The 20086-nt window shown below is 43.3% G+C and overlaps 1 protein-coding gene across 3 annotated transcripts; it reads right to left on the bottom strand.

Moving 5' to 3' along the window:
• Window positions 1–9497: 9497 nt before the first annotated feature.
• Window positions 9498–14081, bottom strand: LOC125515656. 3 transcript variants are annotated; one of them, XR_007287090.1, is made up of 13 exons: window positions 13719–14081; window positions 12796–12912; window positions 12495–12687; window positions 12134–12276; window positions 11839–12013; window positions 11602–11663; window positions 11247–11328; window positions 10778–10835; window positions 10551–10681; window positions 10375–10467; window positions 10226–10296; window positions 9906–10095; window positions 9498–9820 (listed from the first exon to the last, which is right to left on the bottom strand). XR_007287090.1 is itself a non-coding variant. In XM_048681168.1 (12 exons), the coding sequence occupies exons 1-12, from the start codon at window positions 13964–13966 to the stop codon at window positions 9963–9965; spliced, it is 1506 nt and encodes a 501-aa protein (XP_048537125.1). In that variant the 5' UTR covers window positions 13967–14081; the 3' UTR covers window positions 9498–9962. The 3 variants fall into 3 exon arrangements, 1 of the variants encoding a protein (XP_048537125.1); XR_007287089.1 differs by having other exon boundaries at window positions 9498–9816; XM_048681168.1 differs by having other exon boundaries at window positions 9498–10095.
• Between the last annotated feature and the right edge of the window lie 6005 nt (window positions 14082–20086).

The following is a 20086-nucleotide window of genomic DNA, read 5'->3' as shown; positions in this document are numbered from 1 at the left end:
CAGAGCACTGGAGTGCTCTGCTCGCGGGCGAGGGTATATATAGGCACCTCATTGGTCCCGGTTTGTGGCAAGAACCGGGACTAAAGGGGAGCCTTTGGTCCCGGTTCAGGCCACCAACCGGGACCAATGGTGGTGGGCCAGGAGCGAGGCCAATTGGTCCCGGTTCGTCCCACCAACCAGGACCAAAAGGTCCAGACGAACCGGGACCAATGGCCCACGTGGCCCGGCCGGCCCCCTGGGCTCACGAACCGGGACCAATGCCCACATTAGTCCCGGTTCTACACTGAACCGGGACTAATGGGCTGAGCCGGCCTGGACCATAGCCCTGTTTTCTACTAGTGTAATTTTAGATATAAGCTATCATTTCGTTTTTTGTGTTGAACTAATTTGGCTCATTTTATATAGCGATTTGGCTCATTTTTGTATCATGACAGTAAACTATGTTTGTACCCCTAGATATATTACTCTCATCGAATCAATCATGTCTGCCCCCAAAAAAACCAAGTTCGTGGACACTGGAGATGCCTTGTTATCGAACGATGAGTTTGAATGCCTTATGAAAAATGATATGTTCTTGCATGATCGTATAAGGCCAATCACATAACCTTTGTACTTAATAATTGCAAGTGAGTGGGCTTCAATTATTGTTCGATTGTGCCTGTGTTATATTATCTCTAGATGTAAAATTTATCATGCATTATCTTTGTATAACTCTAGCAAAATATTTTAAAAGCCCGTGGCAATGCACGCGGATTCTACTAATTGTGCTTAACTACTAAGGCGTGATGTTAGTTTTTCTATTTTGGGAGTGATGATGTGATCCTTGTATAATCTGCATTTGACAAGTGTAACCATCACGCATGCACGCGCTTAACGAACCCTGCGAACCACACCTGGTACATCTTTGTGAAGGCGAGTACTAGGGGGCGGCACGGGGTTGCAGAGGAAAGTGATCGAGAGCTCTGCAGCCGCAAACGAAGGCTCGGCGCTGCTGCTGAAAGGATGCTAGTGTTTCACAAGATGGCTTGGTGAATAATTTGAGGTCCAAGTTATTTTCTTAGGAGTTGAGGCGCAAATAGTTGAAGATGTAGGAAATGTATCATTCCGGAGAAATTAAAATGATTTGAGAACATCCTTGCAGAATTGGAAACCATTCTCTACAGGTTTTCATTTTCACCGGTGTTTGGCCAACAAGTGGATAGCCGGATTGCAGCTACCAACCACCGTTTCTCCGCTGTTTGCACCGATAGCTAGAAAGGTGCAGCGCCGATAAAAAGGAAAACCTGTAGAGATAGCTAGAAAGGTGCAACACCGATTCACAGCAGGCCGCGGAATAGGCCGGTCTATTGTTTTTTTTTTATCAAAAGGGGTTTCCCCCACCCCATTTTATTGAAACGGGCACACAGCCCACGCCGACAGTTTATAGTTCTCGGATCTAACCTAGAGTAACAGAATCAGAATCATTTAAAAGGTTTACATCTCGACGTAGCGAGCAAAGGCTCAAAACAGGCCAACAGGGAACCAAAGACACAAAAACTACTGATAACTGAATCAGCCAGTGTGCGCCTTCAGCATGAAGCCTCCCAGCCTGTCTTCTAGCTTGCCTCTCAGTCCCCTGTCCAGGCTATTCGCAGCACGTCGCCTCCTCGATGGTCTAGGAGCAGGAGAAAACGCCGTAGAAGCACAGACTGATCTCCCCCACGTAGAAGCACAGACAACGCCGTAGAAGCCGTGTACTGGCCTGGGAGCCATGCACTTCCACTTTATCCTTTAAGGTTCTGGATGATACTCTGTCTGTGTTCTGTGGTTGGTCGATGTGGTTTGTGTTGACTCTGCCTGGTGACTTTATTTATAAAGTCGCGCTTTGGCCTTTTCTCTAAAAGAATCTTCCACTGATGTAGCAGAGAGCACATCTTTCCCATAACTAGTGGTTGGGGCGTCACCCTGTGGCGCCGCTTAAGAGGAAGTTGTGCGCACATTTTCATTTTTTCTCAGAAAAAGATCCTCGCCTTCATCTAAAAAAAAGTAAAGAAGAAAAAAAATTACCACCGTAGCTTACCAGCGAGTGCCGCTTTGTATAACCCTCCATTTAAAAAATACCAGAGCTCCTCATCTCCGTCTAAAAAGAATAAAATACATATAAAAAATCTACACATTCATCTAAAATAATTACAAAAGAGTTCTCACCGCGGCCAACTAGCTTGCGCCACGTGGCATAGCTGGTTGGCCTCCTTTCCTGCGTAGCTTAATGGGTTTAATTGCCCTGGTGCTTGTCCACGACACACCTTGAAAACATAGATCGTTACGCATAGTCCAAATGCTCTAAATGGTAGCAACACGAGCAATGACAATTACACTTTTCTTATTATTAGTATCCCAAAGGGCAGAAAGCTCCCCCATACTACCCGGTTTTTGAAATCCAAAGATCTCAACAACATCTTTCCAAATGTCACCCGCAACCACACAATCGAAGAACAGGTGATTAACAGTTTCACTCTCACAACAGAAAAGACAAGTCACATCATTCACATGTCGTCTCTTGCACAAATTGTCTCTGGTGAGGATTTTATTATGATAGGCTAACCATAAGAACACCAAATACCTATGTGGTACCCGAATTTTCCATATTTTTTTCCATATAGGGGTAGAAACCCCACCCCAGTTAATCATCTCATAAAATGAGCTCACACTGTATGTCCCAGATGCTTCAAGTGTTCATACATGGTGATCTTCCTCACTATTTGGTTTCTTATTGCAATCACTTGGGTTAGAACATCCCATCTAGCAAGGAATTCTTCATGAACACATCGGTTGAAGGAAAGTTTCAGGGTTTCCCCATCCCAAACCTAGGAGACCTTATAGTTTTGTTGCTGACAAATCTAAAAAATGTCCCAAAATTGTGTCTTAAGGGAGATATCTCCGACCCAATTGTCATGCCAAAAACTAATTTGCTTGCCATTACCTAAAGTCCACCTATAAAAAGGTCTTGCAACAGCCAAAGCCCAAGTAAAACCTTTCCGGAAAGGTGAGTGTTATGACGCTGCTAGAAGGAGGGCGCGAGAGGGCCGGTCGGGGGCCTTTTTGCCCATGGCCGGGCAAGAGGGAAGGGGATTTCCTTCTTAATTCTTGCTTGATTAGATTGATATATCTCCTCTCTTTATATAGAGAGGTTTACTTGACTCCCAAGCAAGGCTTACTTGACCCCTAAGCAAGTTACCCTTATCTCTAATTAACCCTAAGACTAATGGGCTATACTGCCAGCCCAGGCCCATTACGTACTCTAACACTACACCCCACCTGGACATGCAACTTGTCCTCGAGCTGCAGTCTAACCAACTTATAATCATGACTCGACGAAACACAAACCTAACACCTAAAAACAAGCCTTTTACATCTCTGCTTGTTTTATTACTCTCAACCTGAAATGGACTGGGACGCTTTATTTTGGACCCCTTAAAAAAAGTGGACACCATCCGCACATCGGAGGTGCACATGTACAGCCACATGGATCCCATGGACACCATCTGGAAAAAAGGAGTGCATGTGTATGGCCACCTGGAAGTGGTCGCAAGAGCGACCAATAGAGGCGCCCTCGCGGCCGCCGGCGGCGGAATGCAGTGGTGCTACGCAGTGTGATCCTGTCGGTGACACCCTGCCTTCTCCCTGCCGAATGGCTGTTGGTCTGCAGCGCACAGGGAAGAGTGGAGGGCTTGCGATGGAGAATGACGAGGAGGGGTGCGCTCCCTCCCCCCAACCGCCGATGCCGCAGACTTTGAGGTCGCTGCCCGCGGGGAAAATAGCATGTCCAAGATCCCCGACGCTGCGGACGAGATCGAGGTCCTTTGCACAGCGAAGTGCAACTGGGAGGAGTGGCAGCTGTAGACCACGCATCTCCCGCACACGCCGATGCGCTAGGATGGCAGCTGCAAATAAGCTATCGTTGAAACTACAAAGTATATACAACGAAGCAAATAAGCTATCTATATGTATGCATTCAAAAAATACAACAACAAAAAGTTGGTGAAATTTTATACCTTTGGGGCATTTCCTCGAACACCTTTTGCGCGTCGGCCGCCGGCTCAACAAGTGAGCTCGCCGGCGCTTCGGTAGCCGCCGCACCCGTCGCACGCACTGCAAGCTTCTTCCTCGACAGCTTCGAGGAGCCGGAGCCGTCCGCCGCCTTGTTCTTCTTCGCTGATACCTTGACTTTCTTTGGTTGCGCCGCATTTGGGAGCTTCGAGAGGATGGCTCGTGGCTTCAGGGCGGGCGCCAGCGCGACGCCATCCACCGCCGAGGTCATCCGTGGCGGCATGAAAAGGCCGCGCGCTATGTCGGTTCTTGAAGGAGCTCCGGCGGAGGCGAAGCCAAAGCTCCCCCTCTAGGGTTTGCGGCGGCGGCGGAGGGGTCGCGGGAGTAGGAAGGGATGAGGGGGGTGCCAGCGCGGGCGTCCATCGGGTCGATTCGCCAGTGGCGGCGCGGACGGGGCGAAGGTGGCGCGGCAGAGAGAGTGCGGCGCGAGCGCTCGAGTGTGCGGCGCGCGGAAGCAGGCATACCAAATACACAGCGCGCGATGGCGATTCGGACCATGCGCCCAACTCTATATGCCGCACACGCTTATTGTGCATCCGCTGGAGCCCCTATATCGATTGCGCGCGCACTAAAAAGGACAAATTTGCGGCGCGGCGCTTATTTAGTGCGGTTGTTGGAGATGCTCTAAGCAGTGCAGCGGCTTCGGTCGCCAGAGGTCGAGAGGAGTGAGGGGGTGGGTGGTCGATGGGGATTTTTCGGGAGGGCTGGCTGGGCTGGGTCGTTCGATGTCTGATGGGCCGTCTGGGAATGAATCCTTTAAATTTTTATTTACTACTCCTTTGCTACAATCAGTTTCCTTAATTTTGGAATAAGGAAACAATTCGGATTTTGATTTCTCCTTGTTTTCATTCAACAATGAATTTATAGTACCAATTTTGGAACACACGCTGTCAAGAAATAGGCATGTACATACTCTCTATGCATGGCAATGTTAATGTGCTAGTTTATTTGGGCTGAGCTGAGTCCTGAAGGTAGGACGCACAATCTTCTTTGAAACAAATGCCCTTTGTAGTTAACTTGGCAGTGGTAGTAGCATCATTTAGATTTCTAATGCAATCCAATATTTCAAATTTTTTTTGTTGGCTAAGTACACCTCTATGCAACTTCCACAACAGAATATTCCAAACTATAGAATGGTCTCAGTGTACCAGTTTTTCGAATCTCCATTGAAAAACTTGAAGGAAGATGCTCCCCAATGGTCGTCAACTATTTTAAAAACTACTTTGACTTATATGGAGAACAGTATTAGTATTGTAAAACTTGACCAAGAAAGCTGATGTGTAACAGCTATTTTTTAATAGTGTTAAAACAATATACCTTTCCATATGTAGCTATGATCTCCAAAACGAGTAACAACTTTTTCATATCAGAGTTATCGCTACCTAGTAAGTATATGTATATGTTTACCTATGATATGCTTTCGGAAAGTTTAATCGTATATGTTTTGTAGCTCATGCATTGCTACCATTTTCATGAGCATGGATCTGTTACAATGGGATGAAACAAATTATGAGGCTGTGTGATGTAAATGTGGATATATATCACAGGCGCACAGCTTTGAGCTTTCGAGCGATCCAGGAAGGTAAACCTGGAACATAAGAACTTGATTGATGTCTCTATAGTCTGAAACTCAATGCGACCATAATTAATTTCCTTCTACCAAATTCCTTTCATTCCCATCTATAAAAAGTTTCTTTTTATGCACGTTCAATGCTCAATTCAAGTATGCTCACCAAGGGATACCTAATTTTTTTGACATTTTGGTGCAAAGTAGCTTAATTTGCCTCTCCTACTGTTTTCTTCAGAATTAGATGTTGAAAATGGTGTTGGAACTCTATTTGATTTTTGCTGCATTCTTAGTTGTTATTATTGATCAACAACGAAAGAGTTGATAAAATTCAAATTTAGTTCTCAATTCTTTTCGGTTCATTTAATTATAAAGATATGTATTCCTAGGTCGACGGTGGTCCAACCGCACCCTTCTTTAAAACAATAGGGTTTGGAGTCCCATGTGTTACAAATTTCATACCATTTAAACGAAACATAGAAAAGAACAAGCTATGTTTATCTATGACATTAAGCAACAACCAATGTTTATCTGCCGCATTTATAAAAAGAAATCTCTAGCTACAGCATTAAAACTAACCCAATCTTTAGCTACAACAGTTAAGGCTTCCCTATCTTTCGCTACAACATTTAAAATTAGACATGACATTTAAGACTTCCCTATCTTTAGCTACAACATTTAAGACTAGACGATAAAGTCACTAGCTATGTTTGGCAATGTAAAAATACAACAATTTGGATAACCCATTCAATTAGTGTTTGTGACTGATGAGTAATTACAATACTAGTTACAGTTCTGCTATATATATGGACTAGGGCAAGTAATGGATACATATAAAAACCCAGTGAATTTCTCACACAATGGGGAAGCACATCAAGCACAATGCCCAACTTGTTGTCTTGCTTTCCATGGTTCTTCTAAGTTGCCTGGTTTCTTCAGTCGTACAAGGTAATGAACAATTGTAAATAATTATTTCGTGAAATTTCAGTGTTCATCCTTATGTTTAAAGTTTGTTTTGTCAACCTTGAGTACTCACCCCTTGGAAAGATCTAGAGTGGTTTTCTACATAGGCATTATCTACATGTTCATATACAAAATGAAATTACCTTCATGTTGAGATGATATAAATCTATTTGTTTTTCACTTCAGGACAGAGCATTGACGACAAGGGGAGCAGCACAACGACTATACGACCTAACGATGACCCCGACTGTGTGAGAGAGACGAAGTTGAAGTGGCCGCGGAAACGACAGTACTGCTACAACTATTTTGCATATACTGGTCCATGCTACGATGACTATACTGTCTGCAAAGCCCATTGCCCGTGATTCAACACAATTCCCATGAATAGTTTTCATGTAATAAGGAATAGATGATATGCAATAAGTTTTCCTATCAATATTTACTTTTCCAATTGCTTAAGTGAATAAAGATATGATTTCCAAAATTATTATGGTGCTTGTACTTATCCCTATCAACTGTTTTATCAAAAATACATTTTTTATGCAACAGAGACATACCGCTGGCACTACAGTGCAACGTAACAAAGGGTGGCCAGGATGGTGGTCCATGGACCACCCTAGAATTTTTTCCACGGGCTCACTTGTGTGTACTTGAGCCCAAGAAAGACCAAAATAGGATTATTTTTGCACAGATAAAGATGTGATTTCTAAAGTATTATTGTCCTTGTACTTATCTATGTGAACTATGTTTTTGAATAAATACTTTTTTTGTGCAATGGAGACACACCGCTAGCACTTCGGTGCATCGGCGTAAACGAGGGGTGGCTAGGATGGTGGTCCATGGACCACCCTGGGATTTTTTTTCCATTGGCTCACTTGGGTGCACAGGTGTGCTTCCCAAAAAAGTGAAAGCACAACTGCGCTCTATGGTTTCTGTTTTTCCCCGGGTTTTTTATTTATATTTTTCTGTTTTTGGTTTTTACGGTCCTTATTTTTTCGTAGTTTTTGATTTTTCCCAGATTTCGGTTTGTTTTGTGCTTGTTTTTATTTATGGTTTTCCGGAGGAAAAAAGTTCACCCAAACTATTAAGATGGAATCTAGTTTCGAATATCTTGATGCAAGAAACCCAATGGTGGAAACAGTTTGTGATTTGGATGGATAGTTCGAGAGATAAAATGTTTTGAAAAAAAATCTTAAAAATAAAATCTGAATTGTGACAAGTGCTACTTTTCACCACAGAGAAGGTGGAAGTTTTTTTTTTTTTTAGACAGACAGAGAAGGTGGAAGTAATCTTTGCAAAGGTACCCTGTAACTAGTGATTCCGTGAAATCCCGAATAGGATTCCGGAGTAAAAGGTAACGATGGAAGAAACTGAGATGGAGATGGGCTAGGCACAAATAAGAATGCGGCCTGCCTAAAAATGCCTGATGACCATTCTCTCTCTCCCTCTCTCTCTCTCTCTCTCTCTCTCTCTAGAATAATAATAAGATGTGTATTTTTCAAAATTCACCATATTGGCAGGAGTCGAGGAAAAAGACATATTGGCAGTCAGTAGACTCACCGTAGTGTCACCGTACACACACGATCGACTAGGTCCAGGCACAAGAATGCAGTTTTACATCTCACGCCTACGAATCTCAACGACCTACCTGTACGCACACGCACAAAAAAAAGAAAAACGGGATTAAGATCCGTTGATGCACGATCTATGTGCCAGAAAGAAGCTCACTCAGCTGGATGATCAGAAGCAAGTAGTGTGATTTATGCAGTGACAATTATCTTGTCATCAAGTGCACGGTTTGAAAAAATTCTCTGATGTCATGTGCCTTTCCTTTTGGGTGAGCCTCCAGGAATAATCAAGTTACCGTGCATCAGTAATGATAGAACACCTGGTCTTACTGACATTGTAATTGCAGCAAACACGGACAACTGCCAAGTCATTTGTGGCTCTCTTCAGCCCACTATGGTTCAACACTTTTTTCTGATATGTATTATATTTTGACCTCTTAAACTGTGTTGTATACGTATGTAGTCAGGTATAAAGTTACACATCTTATTAAGCAACTTGTTCAAAATTATACAATTATTTTATGTCGTTAATTTTTTTTATAAAAATACTAAAAGTTAATACTCCCTCTATCCCAAAATAAGTGTCTAAACCTTGTACTAACGTTAGTACTAAGTTGAGACACTTATTTTGGGACGGGGGGAGTAGTAACTTCTCAAACATTATGTGCAACTCTATTTTTCAAGGTTATGTATAACTTCATCAACTATTTTTTGTGGCTTCCCAAATATTATAAGCTTTTTGATTGTGTCCACTATTTTCTGATTCTTTTTCCAAATAAAAATCATTTTCAGTGGAAATGTGCTCGTTTGTGCCAGAAAAAAGGGCTGACTTGGGAATACGGAAAAGATCCTTAATCCCATGTCGACGGCACTCCAATTGTACCCTTCTCTAAAACAGCTAGAGTTTGTAGCCCTATGTTTCAGAAATTTCCTACCATTTAAATGAAATATTGAAAAGAACAAGCTGTGTTTATCTACGACATTTCACACAAACTAATATTTTATTTGCCACAATTGAAACTAGAAATATTTAGCTACGAAATTTCAAACTTGTTTATCTAGCTATGACATTTAAAACTACCCTGTCTTTAGCTACGACATTCAAAACTAACTAGATGATGAAGTCATTAGCTATATTTGGCAGCTGAAATAAATACAAAAGTTTAGGTAACCCATTCAATTAGGGTTTGTTACTGAACCTGGGCTAATAAAGGATAACTGCTCACACTTTGGTGAAGCACATCAAGCACAATGCCCATCTTTTCGTCTTACTTTCCAAACCAAAATAGGCCTAAGATGTTTCACATGGATTCAAGAAAAAACATTTCATGGGTCGTCATGCTGATATATAATTGCACAAACATAGTTAGTGAATACTCCTACTACTGGCCACAGCAAGGTCTTGTACAATCTGGAGCTACCCTTGAAGAACACATACACACAAACACTTTCTTCCTCTACAAACTCAAAGATGAACAGATTTGACGCACAAACACATGTCGCTTACTACTCCAGCTATCGCATCGCATGGCCTGATAGCGGATACCCTAAGGCAGGCACATGACTTCATTTCATACTCTCGACTTTTACTTTGATCTCGCCTTCGAACAAGGGAGGGGAGCGCCCTACCTAGCTATGCACACAAGGAAACGAAATTAAGATCCATTGGTACACAACTTGCACACAGCAGCACTACCAGCATATCTTCCTCGCCCTACCTGACCGACACCTTGGGCGGTGGTTATGGTCCTTGCATGATCCGCCATCGCCATCTCTTACTGTCTGCCTCCGAGAAATGCCAGGGGCTGCAGCCTCGCTTGCGTCTGCAGTTGCAGCTCCGGCACTTTCTTCAGCGACCGGTACTGCAGCCGCGTGCTCTCTCCGCTGTCGAGCGCCTTCACAAGATACCTGCTCAATCCAAAGATTTTTATAGTCCAATAATATGCGACAGGTTCTACTTCTACAGGAGCTGCAGTGAGACAGTGCGAACCCACAGTTCGCCCTGCGCTATTAAAAGAGAGTGAAGCACTGCACTTACCAGCCATTCAGACACTGCGACGTGATGACCGCCTCCTTCCCGATGAATTTCTCAGGCGTCCTTTTGTTCCCCTGCAAGCGTTTAGTGATCAGAACAAACTGCTCTTGCGATTTCACTTTACTCTCAGCACAGCAATGTGTTGCGTGTACCATGATAAGGACCCTCTCGCCCACTACAAATGGGTACTGCACTCCCTTGAATGCCACCGGGCTTTCAGCATCCAGAGCAAGCTCACCGTTGTCCTGAGAAAACAACATGATGACTATCCAAACAGTATGCTACGTCGTAAAAGACTAGGTGTATGTTCAAAGCATTATACACACACTTTGCGACTCCCAGTCCGCTTCGGCACATCCGTATGCTCGATCACATCTTTCCTGCGCTTCCGAAGAGCAGCGTTATGAAACAGTCTCCTGTCATCCTCCATCTTCACCACCGTGGCTACTGCTCTTAAAGCTGTTCATAACAGAACACTGCCGATCGTAAGTGAGCAGGTGAAACATTTTTAATGCTAGTCTTAATAAGGAAGGTAAATATACGACAGAGACATACCAAGATTAGGAAACAAGGAGGATGGGTCAACTTCTCCATTGCAAATGGTGCATCTAGCCTGATTACAGAGATAAAAAGAAACAATTTGTTGGTTGGTGACATCCAAAAGACTGGAATTGCAGCACAGAGAAAAGATACTATTTCAGGCTTGTATACTAAAGTATGCCTTTGCTGTGAGAAGGTTCATCGAAATGGCACTATTCTTCTCAGTAAGTTCCAGTTGGATTATCTGTTACTATGGCACATATCTTGATGTCTACTAAATACAAAAACTGGATGAATACCACAATTTAAGTTAGAAAAATTAGTGCTAGCATAAGTATTAAGAATATAACAGTTAACTTCAGTTGTAGCTAGCCAACAGAACATTAAGGACTGCAACTTGCAGGAAAGTGTGACCTTTATTCTAAAATCTACAACCAGAACACTGATAACTATCAGAAAGGATGAATGATTTTTTAAAGCATACCATTTCAATGACTTTCTTCAGCATGACGCCACCAAATGAGTGCCCACATTGGAGAACCATAGCATCTTCAAGAAAAGCCCCACTGAAAACAGACAAGTCCATTACTGCATTAATCAAGCAAATCAGCAACTGCGATGCCGAATAATGAGATGATCTGTAACATTGGTTTAGAGAAACAGAACGCTATGAACATTCATATTAAGCAATTTTGTCCCTTGCTCCCATTAAACTTACGATGAACTCATAAAAAATAGCAGATGTAGAAGGACCATGCAGAATAAGGCAGTTTACTGTCTATGTATATGTTGTGAACAAGTTTGTGATGAACAGCTACGTCCAACAAGAAACAACTTACGATAGAGGGTCTGACAGGACACTTCTGAGTGATGGGTCACTAACAAAGTTGCCCTGAGATTCCTGCAGTTGAAATTGGTTAAATATGGGTTATTTTTTTAATTCAATAAATGAACAGGAAATGAAATGCACATAACACCCAAATCTTGTCATTTGACAGCTCTCATGTATCACTGGATGATTGACCATGTAGAACATGCATGCTACAGTAACTATGTTGCTTCGAACTTATGCTTACAGAAGGTTCTTCCAAGTGACTGGAAACAGCATGCTCTTCAGCATAAGAATCATCCATAAATTGGCTTGCAGGTATGGGTTGGTACACCTGTCGTATGCAATGCCCAGCAGCTAAAATTGGAGAGCAATCCAATATAGCGTTGGCATGAGGGACCAACCTAAAGGTGAGTGATGCCCTACAAGATGGAAATTGTGGTTAGATGGCCAATTCATGTGTACAGGAGCACAAGGAATATAAGCCAAAAAAAGTATATGAAATGAGATGGTGAGACGTTCCAGTATTTCATAATTCTGACCTATTTTCATTAGTGACCCTGTACTGGGAAATTGGGCAAAGACCAGCGGTAACGTGACTTAGGGCCCTTCCAGTCAGAAGCAATAGATTATTTGGGCCTGAAACCCCATCAGCTAGGTACCAATGGCCATTTGGGTCACAAACCTATACCAAAGAAACAAACACTAAACAATTATAACTTGGGCAGATGAACTGTATCGAATAAGACTGGAATCAGTTGGACACAGTACAAAAGGAGAAAACAAGAAGTAAACAATAGGAAAACGGTAGCGTATTTAACCAAAAGTAAAGTAGCCATGACTCAAATACTCTTATTGCTGCATTCAAATTTTATATAGGTGTAAGGAGCAGAATCTTGTTACCTCAATTCCTGGATAATCAGAAGCAACTAGCGTCACAAATCCCCTATCAACTTGAGGCATTGAGGACCTGCTGGGACATCCCATGAGTGTGTGACCACTTTGGAGCTGTTCATGAGAATATGCCACCAGCAACTCTGATGAGGAGACCTCGTTATCCGGCAGTGGAGTATCATCAAGTAATTGGTTGAATACGCTGGATAACAGGGCATGATTATTAGCCAGTAGAATTCTGGGAGCGTGAAAAGCATATTAATCAATAGTAAGAGAAATTCAACGAACGGATAAAGGGCTAGAATTGTACTCGGTACGTAGGCGCAGGTGCCGTGCTATTGCACAGAGGGCGGCCCGGGCTGCTTTGCCCAAACATCTGAAAGCATCAGCCATGCAAGCAGGGGACAACTCTCCATCTTCCAAAGTCCTGACATAGAGTACAAGAACTGAAAAATATCAGAAACTAACCGCAAAATGTTGCCCACTATGACAGAAGACGAAAAAAAAACATGTGCAGAGCAGTGCCGTAATTAGCTTACATCTGACAGCCCCCTTTGCCTAACAATCTAGTATATAGAGGTTAGTATATCAGCAATAGAGTCCTTACCCATAAGACTCTAATTCTAGGCTCCTCCTAATTTTTCTATAATCAACATGTTTTTTTTCATTTCATTTTTGGATTTTAAAACGTATACGTAAAACACAATCTACTATGCTAATACTGGCATACATATGAGGCAAATTCTTGTACTCACTCCGATCCAAATTAAATGCTGCAGCTTTAGTACAAAGTTGTACTGACGCTGCGTCATTTAATTTGGATCAGAGGGAGTACACCTTCTTTGGTATAAGAGGCAATTCTTGTACATTTACATTTTGAGTATGAAGCAATTCTTGTACATTTTGTGTTGATAGACCACAAAACTAATGTATACAGCAACATCTGTCAGTTCACTAAGAGTCTAATGCTAGAGTACTCAAAGAGATGTAACCATCACCATTCTATTTCAGTCACGCTCACCCTTATGAAAACAGAGATGTAATCAGCCCTGGAAACAGAGGAAACAGAGCAATATTCCGAATATTCAGGAATGTTGTGTATGCTCAGCCAGCTCTTTCAGACTTTCACCCTTGTGATTCGCTCACACTCGAGCGCTGAGCCAAACCGGAATCTAAACTACTGAATTCCAGTCAAATCGAAGACGAAGTAGGCTGGGTTGTGAGCAAGCGTACCTCCCGGCGCGGTAGAGGTAGGCAGCGTGGCGGCCGCGGAAGAAGGCGCGGGCGGACTCGAGGGCGCAGCGGAGGACGGCCGCGTCCGCGGCGGGGAGCTCGAGCACAGCGGCGCCGCGGCGGGCGAGCGAGGCGGCGAGGGCGCCGACGGCGCGCGCGTAGCCCGGGGCGGCCGCGCCGTCGTGGGGCGCCACGTCCTCGAGCCGCACCCTGGCGAGCGGCGACGGCGGGCAAGGAGGGCATGCCATGGCGGGCGGGCGAGGATAGGCTAGGGTTCCGAGCGGGTCGATTGCTGATTCGCCGCCATTGAGCTTGGGTTGGCTCAGCGCCTACTCAGCTTGAGCGACTCCAACAAAAATGATGCTCCTCAAAATAAAATGTGGACCCTACTTTTAACTATGGTGCTACTTTCATACTCTCTAAATAAGTGACCCGAGTTTGTATTAGAGGATTCGATTTAAGCCATTGTTGCCCTTCAACAAGGATGACCACCTACAGCGTCACCTTAAGGATAGTGGGGCTCTCGGAACAGTCAATGCGGTAAAGGGTTCACACTTTCTGAAAGGATGCTGCGTATTTTTCCTTGTGCCCACCCAAAATGAGAGACTCGAGCCTAACTTAATGACATCAAGTTTCGAACCCCGATATGCTACGTTGCGGCGTAATTAAAATGGTGGTGCGGCGGCGGCGTCTTCAGTTGGTCCTGATGAGGTAAGTGAAAATTATGATAGTGATATATGTTAGAGAATATTATGCATCTATTCATCCATTTGTAAATGAAAAGAAAATTGTCACATAACAATACGAGCTTTTGTGATCCGCTGCTAGCTTTTGCCTGCTTAATTTTTTCCTTGCGTGGCTATGGGCTTCCTAGTCTATGCTTGAGCCCAGTCACGAGGTTGACATCAACTCCTTAAGCTGACATCACACTGAAGTTGCAGCTCACTGACAAGCCTCTATCCGTGTTGATTGGATCGTGCAGAGATAGATAGTAAGTCGTTTGCAATTGTAAAGCCAGCTTTTCTCCTTCTACTGTTCACAAACAAAACCCAGTGACATATGAAGTTGGTAGACAAATAGACAAAATTTTAGTGCAAACCCTAATGTTGAAAGTGTGATGTTTAAGTTTAGGCAAACAAAGCACCTCCTCATCAGCTCGCACATCACCTGCCACGCAGCAAGCAATGAAAAACAATTAAGAATATAGCAATGCAACAACAACAACACCAATTACATTGTAGCAAAGCAAACAAAAAGTCCATCGGCGCCAAACATAGCTTAGTGCAGCGTTTGTATATATCACAATAGCATAGATAGCATACAAGTGAATAAACATAAATTGGAACTCGAGCACTCTCGAGTTTGTCCTCCTCATCGTCATCGTTTGGACCATGGTAGTGAGCGACCTCAATGCGGCTAAAGTCCATCTTCTTCCACCCATCCTTGGCGAACACGTCCGTCTTGGCCACATTGGCCAGGTAGTTGTAGTAGACCTCGACATAGCCCAGCATGTCGATCCTCGATCGCGTTGATAGCCAGTGTCTTGTGATCTAGGCTCTGGTATGCCGCTGCCATGGGGATCACAACCTTGAGAGCCATGTCGGAACCATCGGAGCTTAGCAGTGGCCTTGGTCTTCATCTTACATGTCCCCTTGTTCATAGTACACATGTGATTGGCGGTGGTGGAGTACATCGTCTCAGTCAGCCTGAGAAGGGGATGAGGCAAAGGCACTATCAGGCTTAGGTTGTGTCTGTATTCGTATTAGTTGAAGATCATCTAGTTGGTTGTCACATGTGACTGCTAACCAGTTTTGCACCCCACCGCACGATACCAACGAAACTCTCCTGGCCTTACACCTTCATGTAGCATCCCCTAATTTAAGCAAATGACCACCTTCATATGCCTCCAAACCGCAAGCATCTCACTGAAAAGTAGCAAATCTTCTTGAATCATCCCTCAACCATTGCCTATTGTACTAATCCCTATTGTCATCATGGTCAAGTAGCAATAGCCAAGGTTCGGAACATTGCAATTGTACTAATCCCTTTTTCATCATGGTGGCCAAGCAAACGCCACCGCCGACAAGTTCATTGATGCTATGTGCCCCTCCTTGGCCCCTAACGAAGTCGTCTCTCCCACTCTAACCAACCACAAGGTCTAGATCAAACTATGACGTGTTCAAGAAAATAGTCACCACTGCCACATTGCCCATCGAGTTTGCTAGAGACAGCAAGAAAGTTCATGCAGTTACCACAGCCTATGTGGTGGCTATTGATGTAGCCATTGTTGACGCGTCAAGTCACAGGTTTGATGTGATCGAAAAGAGTTTAACAAGGTTGCTCGTTCATCCAAGTACGTGTTGAAGATCTGTTCTATCGCCGCAAACTTTTCTACAGGTGCAACAACAATGAGTACATGAGTCGTCATCATGTAGGCAGTGGTAATTGCAACAACCTTCTCATGAAGCCTCGACAAGCAAGATGGCAAATTAGGATTCGAAAGCCTCCATGAGAACAAGAAGCAACCAGACAAGATCCAATTTGAAACCACAGATTGAGGGAAAATCATGATGGAACTGTTGGATATTTTGATCTACAGTCTAAACTGTAGATGGCTGCTACAATACCAGCTATAGTAGGTCGGTTGCTATAGTGCAGCTATAGTAACTTGTTGAGTTGCACTAATCGGGGCAGCCCTCTCCAACCAGGTGTTGGCCCCTGATGCACAATGCACTCATGTATATAAACATAAGAGGAACTTTCTGGGGAGAAGTAACCAGCTACAACTATACGCTTCACTCTCTCCCTCACTTAAACTCTCTCTGAAAAAGCTACCGATCAAGCTCAAACACTAAAGAATCAGGAAGGGCCAAACACACATCAGGTCAAACTCTAGGTGGTGAAGGTACAAGAAGAGAAGATGTCTGGATCTTCAAATCAAGGTAAAAGACCATCTTCTCATCTTGTTTGTTGGCTCAAGCTTAAGCTACTTATCCTGGAGATTATCATTGGTTATGCGAAAGATGACAGGGTCCTAACCCAATCCTCATTACCGTTGCCTGATGGGTCCGATGCCTTTTACTTAGCTAGGTTAGCCCGCACGCACACTGATCTCTCGTCACAAGTGGGCAATCCCATGATAACCACCATTAGGAATCACATATTCCCACAAAAATGTTAAGATTTAGCTCCTACGCCTTGAGAGATTGAACACTAAGGCTAATCTCCGTCCAAAAACCTTACAAGGTATGCTCGATCCATGCCCTTGATGCAACAATGCAGGTAAGGGCAGCTGAGCTGCCGACACCTACTATTCACATGCTGGGTTGGCTTGGCGTGCTCGGCAAGCTCAGCATGTGTGGCGTGTGGGCTGACATGGGACGCTACAAATGCGGAAGCGTTGAGAGGTCTAGAGACTTAGGCACTGCGACAACGGTCACCTACATAATTATCCTAGGATGTCACCTAACTCCAATCTGATACAAAAAAAATTGGGAAACTTAGTGGGAATGTGTTCTTATTTATTGATAGGCTTTTGGTTTATACATGACTAATAGCAGCGAGTGCTTGTCAAAAAGCTTTTGTAACTAATCATGTAGGGGATTTTGGCCTATTATCTAAAATTTTAGGTTTTTTTAATAACATGTAGTTTAAAGTTTAGGGGACTGTTCAAAATAGCTAATAATTGGATTCCTTATAATGAAATTAACTCTTTTACTTACTACTTTATGTGCTTTTTCATTATTCCTTGGTGCGGTTGCAAAATCCGCACAATTCCCTCTTCATGCATGGTTACCCGATGCTATGGAAGGACCCACTCCTATTCCCTCTTCATGTAATGATTGAATTCCCCTACAACTAATTTTAGAAGGCCAAACGGTGCCGCTACCTCTTCTTCACATTACCATCGGGTGTTCTCCTCTTTCCATTGATCAAAACATCAAGGTAACAAAAAAAATAAAAAAATGTGATGAATCTACAACATAGTAGTATGCTAATTTGGTCCTCCTAACCTTTCCCCATTACTATTATCCATGATCTAGATAGATAGATAGATGACTCACCTGATTAACACTTTTTAGCGGTAACAATAAGGAAGAGGATTACTTAACACCAAACAACAAACAGGCAAGATCGATCGACCGAACGAGTGACCTACTTGTCCACGGCTCCCGCCACGGGCGAAGTGGGCGTTGTAGGATCCTTCTCATCTTCCTGAACCGCCTTCCCCTTCTCCTCACAGTAGCCGACCCCGGGTCCGCGGACGGCGTGCAGGGTGCGGCTGAGCCTGTGAAGGCAATTGTCGGCGGCATGGGGGTCGGCTGACCCGAGGAGGGTGGCGGTCGTCTGAACGAGGTCCTCCGCGCGGTCGCAACGCTAGTGGAAGGCATCAAGGCGGCGCTTCAGGTCCTCCAGCGCCGCCGCAAACTAGATTGGTTCTACATCATGTGGATGGATTTGTTGTTTACATAAGGTAAATTTAGAAATTAATTTTGCGCAAACAAGATTATATAGTGTTCTTGCCACAGAAACAACACCCTCGGTGCAAAAGTATATGACTAGCTGTTGGTATCTTTCAATACTTTGAGAACTACATTTGGTGCTACATTATGTTGATGTATTTATTATTATGGCTAAACTCGAAATTAATCTTGTGTCATAAACCCCATGGGACCCAAAAACACCCTGGGGCCAACTAATATTCCATCAAATTGTTTTCCTCCAAATTCTGAATCGTGCAGCTGCACGACCCCGACGTGGCGAGTGCACCACTACACGACACACAAGCACCAAAGATGGTTTTTAAAAAGTTTGTCAAACAAACTCAAATGGGTCCAGCTTTTGAAAGGTTAGTTGATGTAGAACCAAAGTCGAGTCATGCAGTACCAAAGTTAGTTTTGAAAAAGTGTGTCGAAAGATACCCAAACTGGGTCCAGATTTCAGAAAGTTTGTTGATGTAGCGCCAAAGTTACATCAGGTAGCATCAAAGTTGGTTTTGAAAAGTTTGGCAAAACATACCCGAATGTGGTCCAGCTTTCAAGAAGTTTGTTGATATAGCACCAAAGTTGGTTTTGCAAAAGTTTTTTTTCCAAAACCAACTTTGGTGCTACATCAACCAACTTCTTGAAGGCTAGACCACATTTGGCTATGTAGCACCAAAAGGTGCATCATGTACCACTAAAGTTGGTTTTGAAAAAGTGATAAACTTTTTCAAAACCGACTTTGGTGCTACATGATAAACATTTTCAAAACCAACTTTGGTGTTACATGATGCAACTTTTCAAAACCAACTTTGGTGCTGCATGATGCAACTTTGGTGCTACATTAACCAACTTTCTGAAGGTTGTACCACATTTGGGTATGTTTCAGCAAACTTTTTTAATAGCAACTTTGGCGCTACATGTACCAACTTTCTGAAAGTTGGAACCCATTCAGGTATGTTTCGATGAACTCTTTCAAAACCAACTTTGGTGCTACATGGACCAACTTTGGTGCTAAATCAACAAAACCTTTTCAAAGCTGGACCCCATTTGGGTTTGTTTCGACAAAAAATTTCAAAATAAACTTTGGTACTCATGATGCAACTTTGGTGTTATATCAACCACCTTTTTAAAATCTAGACCTCATTTAGGTATGTTTCGACAAACTTTTTGAAAACCAACTTTGGTGCTACATGATGCAACTTTGGTGCTATGTACCATGATACAGATTAATCCCATGGCTCCCTTCCTCCTTGTTCCAGATCTAAATATGTTTAGAAATGTTTCATTACACACATGTACCATTTATTTAGAAAAAACATGTGTTATGACCATACGACCCTATTATTTTATAAAATACACATGAAACTGTAAATATGTTTGTCATTTTAATCTAAAGATGATGTCCTCACAGTTGCGATGGCCACCATGCTAGTTGTACTGAACATCAAAAACACATCTAGGAGGAGAGATTACAACATTGTCTACTGCTTCAACAAATAATGGCCGAATTCTCTTACAACTGATTTTAGAAGACCGAACTGTGCCGGCACCTGTTCTTGACATTACCCTCGGGTGTTTTTCTCACTCCACTGACGGAAACATAAGGTAAATTATTTCGAAAAAGGAAAATGCGATGGATCTAACAACATAGGAGTATGCTAATTCGGTCCTCCTATCCTTTCTCCATTCCTATCCATGATCTAGATAGATAGATAGATATGACTCGGCCGATTAACAAAATTTTAAGAGTAATAAATGACCTAGAGGAATAATTACTCAACATCACATCCAACAACAACAGGCGAGATCGATGGATGGACCGACCGAACGAGTGACCTACTTGTCCTCGGCTCCGGCCACCACCGGCGAAGTGGGCGCCGCGGG

Source organism: Triticum urartu, chromosome 6 (genome assembly GCF_003073215.2).
Source record: "Triticum urartu cultivar G1812 chromosome 6, Tu2.1, whole genome shotgun sequence".
NCBI classification, from domain to species: domain Eukaryota; kingdom Viridiplantae; phylum Streptophyta; class Magnoliopsida; order Poales; family Poaceae; genus Triticum; species Triticum urartu.
Note: the sequence above shows the minus strand (reverse complement) of the source record. Positions and strands in the feature narration are given on the sequence as shown.

What these genes read in the sequence shown, in the direction of transcription:
- LOC125515656 (XM_048681168.1), bottom strand. Translation starts at nt 13,966, where the DNA reads ATGGCATGCCCTCCTTGCCCGCCGTCGCCGCTCGCCAGGGTGCGGCTC. An exon ending in CTGATTATCCAGGAATTGAG is followed by an intron (nt 12,277 to 12,494) that starts GTAACAAGATTC and finishes TCTTTGGTATAG; the next exon opens with GTTTGTGACCCAAATGGCCA. An exon ending in CTCCTTGTTTCCTAATCTTG is followed by an intron (nt 10,682 to 10,777) that starts GTATGTCTCTGT and finishes TGTTATGAACAG; the next exon opens with CTTTAAGAGCAGTAGCCACG.